This window comes from Apodemus sylvaticus, chromosome 1 (assembly GCF_947179515.1).
Source record: "Apodemus sylvaticus chromosome 1, mApoSyl1.1, whole genome shotgun sequence".
In the NCBI taxonomy this organism is placed as follows: Eukaryota; Metazoa; Chordata; class Mammalia; order Rodentia; family Muridae; genus Apodemus; species Apodemus sylvaticus.
The window spans coordinates 24948459-24954704 of record NC_067472.1 but is presented as its reverse complement, the minus strand read 5'-3'; the positions used below and the strand labels follow the sequence as shown (position 1 = coordinate 24954704).

Below are 6246 nucleotides of genomic sequence, written 5' to 3'. Positions count from 1 at the left end.
TTGAAGTTTAAGCAGAACAAAACACATTTAAATAGCTGCCTGTTAGTGACTCTTGCTTTATAAAAAACTTTGTTTCTCCTTTCAACCATTCAAATTATGAACTTAATTCGGGGGTGACTGTGATCAGGATGCAAAGTGAATAAATAAATAAACAAATAAATGGGGGAAAAACTTAATTTAAGTTGGTCATGGTGGAGTGGCTATAAATCCAGAACTTGGAAGTCTGAGGCATGGTGGTCTTGAGAAAATGACAGTCTCAAACACACAAAACACACACACACACACACACACACACATGTGCACACATGCAAAACAGACACATGCACACACGCACGCACGTGCACACACCACAGATGATGGGGGTACTTAAATAAAGTGTGTTCTTAGAAATAGAGGCCAAAGAATTCAATTCCCAGCACCCACGTGGCAGATCTCAGACCCATTTTCTTCTTTCTTTCTTTCTTTCTTTCTTTCTTTCTTTTCTTTCTTCCCTCCCTCCCCTCCCTCCCTCCCCTCCCTCCCTCCCTCCCTCCCTCCCTCCCTCCCTCCCTCCCTCCCTCCTTTCTTTCTTTCTTTCTTTCTTTCTTTCTTTCTTTCTTTCTTTCTTTCTTTCTTTCTTTCTTTCTTTCTTTCTTTCTTTCTTTCTTTCTTTCTTTCTTTCTTTCTTTCTTTCTTTCTTTCTTTCTTTCTCTGGTTTATTGAGACAGGGTTTCTCTGTGTAGAGCTGGCTGTCCTGGAACTCACTCTGTAGACCAGGCTGGCCTTGAACTCAGAAATCTGCCTTCCTCTGCCTCCCAAGTGCTGGGATTAAAGGTGTGCACCTGACCTCAGACCCATTTCTAAAGGATCAGATGCTCTCATCTGTTCCACAGGATCCCCCATGCATGGGGCACATAACCTCACACCCCCATATAAAAAATAAATATAAATAAATAGAATTCCCATCGTTTCACAACTCAATAAATCCAACCAGTTTTTCTTTTAATTAAAGACGATTGTTGCAACATATTTAAAAACCCACATTTTAAATTAAATTACAGAAGAGATGAAGGGCTAAATGACCCAGAAACATGTTTACAGTTTAGCTGATTTTAAAAAGAGTGATCAAAATTTAAAGACTTGGAGATTTTTGTTTGTATATGAAGATCTAGAGAGCACTGAACTTCTGATTTTAGGTAGTTAATGAACTTTCAGGACAGTAGGCTCCAAGTTCAGTTAAAAGTAGTAAAGGGACTGAAAAGCAATTGTCCTGATAATCCAGTCTTAGATTTATTTATTTTTACCTCTAAGGTTTTAATCTACATAGAAAGTGTGATGCCAGTTACACTCAGAGTTCATAACAATCCAGAAAGGGGGTGGGGGGAGTATTTATTTTCTCAAGCTGAAAACCCAAGATTTTGAATAATTCAGCATGGCTCAGGTTCTTACATTTAATGAAAAGGTGTTGATATACATTGTATCTTCCTAGGAAAGATTTGCATCTCTTTAGTAACTTCATTCTCATTCTCGCTATTCTAAGCTTCTCGCCCTAATCTACAATTTCCGCTTACTTAATATAAATCTATGCGTTTTCTGCTCTTCAGCTCTTAAATCAGAATTGAGATGCTTCAAAAAAGCTCTCCTGCTGCTTCAGATTCTTCTCACCCCGCCTCCGGCCCCATTTTGGAATCCCGACTAACCCACTAGCCTACTGTCCATCCCCGCTCCCCGTCTAAGACGCCCCGAGCCTCCCGCCTGGGCTGCGCTGCCCTCTGCTCCGCAGCACCTGCCCCTAGTGTCCCTGCCAGCCCGCAACCTCAGCCATTCCAGAAATTGACAAAGAAGTTGCAAAGGGAGTGCCACTTCTCGGCGCAGTAGGTCTCAGTGAGCTCGGCATTCTGGTCCAGTCCGTTGGGCTGGAGTCCGGCCGCGGCCGGAGGCTCAGCGACCCGGCCTGAGCCCGGTTTCCTCCCGCCCGAGTTGGACTTCACCAGCAAGGGCTTCTTTTCGGGCTGGGAGCTCGGCGACCGCACCGACTGTCGCGACCGAGCCCCGCTCCGCGCCCTGGGCCGGGGCTGCTCGCTGGGACGCGCGGGTAAGCTGGGGTGGGCCGGCGGGCGCAGCTCGGCGCCGGCCGTCTTGTGGGCGCACAGGCGTGGCGGCAGCGGCGCGGCGTCCAGGCAGGGCCGCGGTCTCCTGCGCAGCGCGCCCAGCAGCCGTCTCCAGTAGTGCGCGCGCCGGGCGCCGGTGGCCGCGCAGCGCTCCGGATGCCCGCGGTAGGCGCAATGCAGGCTCGCCCCGCCCGGGGTCTGGCAGCGCAGGGCCAGCTCTCCGCCCGCCGGGGTCCCCGGGGCGGGCACCAGGAGCTGCCAGCGGCACACGTGCTGCTCTGGGCTCACGAAGCGACCTGAGGAGCCGTCCGTGGAGCCTGAGGCCCGGGACACTTCCCTGCCAGCAGCCCCCTTGTTCCTCCCGGCGGCCGAGAGGAGGCAGCCTCCCAGCAGCAGCAGCAGCGGCAGCGGCGAGAGCGACGCCCGCGGCCTCGGAGGACTCATGCCCACGTTGGCCATGCCACTCCTCTGGGATTCCTGGGGCCTCAGCGCAGGCAACAGGCGGCGAGGAGCATCCTCGGATCTGCAATGAAGGCTGCAGATGAGTCCCTCTCAGCCCTCTCCCCGGCCCAGTAACCTGCCAGCTCCCCTGACCCATCTTTCCCCGAAACCAATGTTCTCAGTTAGCAGGGAGAAGCCTCTCTAAAGAGCTGTCTGTCCTAAGGAAACAACTTTTAAAAAAAGTTATTTAAGGAATCTCTTTTTAACATTCACTAAGGTAGAAAAATGAAGTTTAATAATCACCCTCTCAATCCCGCACCTTTCACCCTTCTCCAAACTGTCTACAAAATCATTTCAGATTAATCGGATACATGTGCTTTTAGCTTACCCAATTCTAGAAGAGGTGGAGGGACCCTATTAGAGTAGAGCGAATGACTGCATAAGGGATTAGTCTGTTTTAAATAGCTCTCTGTGAATTAACCTGTTATCAATGGGACAGAAGGGGCCTCCCCCTTCATGCCCCTCCCAGACTTCTCTCACTAGGATTCGCCCACTGCTAACACACTGTTAGCCCACTGCTAACACACAGAAGATACACCCGCATGCAGACCCACTCTGCCGCAGAAGGATGATAGAAGCAGCCTCGTGACATAAAATATAAAATGCTGTATTTTGCCGCTGAAAATAAGGCAAATGTTAACAAAACTTTCTTTTCTTTTTAAAATTATATTTACCTGAAGTCTACATATAGTTAAAAAACGATAAAACGTAACAATACTATTCAGAACTAGATGCTATTTGCAGTTTTTTTTTTTTCGTTTTGCATTGCCTGTATTTCTTGTGTGTGTGTACCCCAGAGATCCAACTCAGTTTATAGGGCCCGGAGCAGGGGCAAGTGCCTTTGCCTGGTGAGCATTTCAAAGGCCAGGCTCTTTTCAGTCTAGTTTTTTTTTTTTTTTTTTTTTTTTTTTAGATTTGGTTTTTTCGAGACAGGGTTTCTCTGTATAGCCCTGGCTGTCCTGGAACTCACTCTGTAGACCAGGCTGGCCTCGAACTCAGAAATCCGCCTGCCTCTGCCTCCCAGAGTGCTGGGATTACAGGCGTGCGCCACCACCGCCCGGCCAGTCTATTTTTTATGCCACTCAGTTCTATATTTTCATCAGTACACCCAAGTAGGGGCGTTTTGGTTTTTAACTATCTGGAGTATGATAAATTAGTTCTAAATATTTTTCAAAACTCAAAGGTCCTAAAAGGAACGGTTTGCTTCGTGGTTGGAAAGTAATTCAAATTCAAATGGTGTAATATTTAAGTATTAACCTGTTCTTTGTATGCCGCTGTAGAAGGAGGATAGATTATGGGTCGGGTTAATTTTCCTGTGATTTTTTTTTTCTTTTTGTTTGTTTGTTTTGGATTTGGTTTTTCCGAGACAGGGTTTCTCTGTGTAGCCCTGGCTGTCCTGGAACTCACTCTGTAGACCAGGCTGTCCTGGAACTCAGAAATCGCCTGCCTCTGCCTCCCAGAGTGCTGGGATTACAGACTTGCGCCACCACCGCCCGGTGCAAGTTTTTTTAAAAAAATGTTTATAAAATTAAAAAAAAGATTTTTACATTTGTTTATTATTTATTTGTTGTGTGCAAGTTCGAATGCTACAGTATACTTGAGGAAGTCAGAGGACAAGTTTCAGGACTCTACTATCTCGTCCCACCTTGGGAATCTCAAGAATTGAAAGATTAACTCAGATGGTTAGGCTTAGCAGCAAGTCTCTTTAATGTGCTGAGCCATCTTATAAGACACTCTTTTTTGAAATAGGATCTCTTGGATCTTGAGTTCACTGAGTATCTGACTGTGACCTTGTATTATAAGTAAAGTTAATTTTTTTTCTATTTGGCTTTTTTGAGACAGGGTTTCTCTGTATAGCCCTGGCTGTCCTGGAGCTCACTCTGTAGACCAGGCTGGCCTTGAACTCAGAAATTCACCTGCCTCTGCCTCCCAGAGTGCTGGGATTACAGGTGTGCACCACCACCACCCAGGGCAAAGTTATTTTTAAGCTTTGGGGTTTTATATTCCTCTCACCTCTAGCTCCATAGTGTATGTGATCTTTTTTTACTTTAAGAGTTCATTGCCAAGAGGCTGGGAAGACCCATGAGAGGGTAAAGAGAGGACTGGCTTCACAAAGTTGTCCTGTATCTCCATTCAGGCGCACACAAGCCCCTCCGATACACCCGAGAAATAATAAAGTGGTTTTGATTTGTTAGTTTTTATTTCTCTAGGGCATGGGGATGTTGCTCACTGCGAGAGTCCTTGCTTAGTGTGTTCAAGGCCTTGTTCCTCTCAGTACTGAATTTTTTAATCTAATTTTGGTATTAATTATACCTTTTTCTTTTCTTTTGGATCTTTTGGGACAGGGTTCTCTGGGTAATATCCCTTGCTGTACTGGAACTTAATTTGTAGACCAGGCTGGCTCGAATTCAGAGATATGCCTGCCTCTGTCTCCAGAGTGCTGAGATTAAAGAAGTGCACCACCTTGCCTGGCTATACCAGTTAATTTTTTTGTTGTTTTGTTTTTCAAGACAGGGTTTCTCTATGTAGCCCTGGCTGTCCTGGAACTCACTCTGTAGACCAGGCTGGCTTCGAACTCAGAAATCCACCTGCCTCTGCCTCCCAAGTGCTGGGACTAAAGGTGTGTGCCACCACTGCCCAGCAAGTTAAAGTTTTTTTAAAAAGATTTATTTACTATATGTAAGTACACTGTAGCTGTCTTGAGACACTCCAGAAGAGGGAGTCAGATCTTGTTATGGATGGTTGCAAGCCACCATGTGGTTGCTGGGATTTGAACTCAGGACTTTCAGAAGAGCAGTCAGTGCTCTTAACCACTGAGCCATCTCTCCAGCCACAAGTTAAATTTTTAATAAAAACAAATTGGTACCTATGGCATTAAGAAACGCTAACATGATGAAAACAGGAACTCTAACAAAAGTTCCCTAATTATTAGTAGATAATACATTTCACAGATGGAAGCCCTTTCTAAATTTCTCAGAAAAATAATTCTCTCATTTAAAGCACCAAAAGTAGTTACAGATATACCTCACCCACCCAGTGTTCTGACATAATCAAAGGTTGAATGGCCCTTGATAGATTTTTTTTTCAGCTAAAGTCTGACATCTTGTGGCCTTATGCTCTAATTACATTAAAATTATGAGCTAGATCCAGACTGAGTTTTGATGTAAGAGACACTGCTTCAAGAAAACGGAAAGGCACACAGAAAAAAATCAAGATGTTCAAAAGCATGGTAAATGAGAACTGGAGTAACCTGGTGGCACATGCCTGTAACTCCAACACTAAATGCTGAGGCAGGAGAGGCACACACTCAAGGCTACCCTGGGCAGCACAGTGGGGTCCAGGCCAGCGTGAGAAATAGCAAGACTGTAATAAGAACAAGTAAAGAGAGGCTGGAGAGATGGCTCAGCTGTTAAGAGCACTGACTGCTCTTCCCAATGTCCTGAGTTCAAATCCCAGCAAGTACACGGTGGCTCACAACCATCCCTAATGAGATCTGACGCCCTCTTCTGGAGTGTCTGAAGACAGCTACAGTGTAATTAGATATAATAAATCTTAAAAAAAAAAAGAAACAAACCAACCACAACATCACTTAGCATTTTAGCGGCTGGAGTTAAAGTGCTTACTGGACTGCTCTAGCAGAGAAGCAGAATTTGGT

General features: G+C 45.6%; 1 protein-coding gene across 1 annotated transcript; it reads right to left on the bottom strand.

Annotated features, from left to right (window-relative positions):
* Positions 1-1363: 1363 nt before the first annotated feature.
* Fgfbp3 (fibroblast growth factor binding protein 3) lies at positions 1364-2629 on the bottom strand. Its single transcript, XM_052172444.1, has one exon. The coding sequence runs from the start codon at positions 2547-2549 to the stop codon at positions 1797-1799; it is 753 nt and encodes a 250-aa protein (XP_052028404.1). The 5' UTR covers positions 2550-2629; the 3' UTR covers positions 1364-1796.
* Positions 2630-6246: the final 3617 nt, after the last annotated feature.

Excerpts from the sequence above, each read along its gene's own strand:
- Fgfbp3 (XM_052172444.1), bottom strand. The coding sequence starts at position 2,549 with ATGGCCAACGTGGGCATGAGTCCTCCGAGGCCGCGGGCGTCGCTCTCG.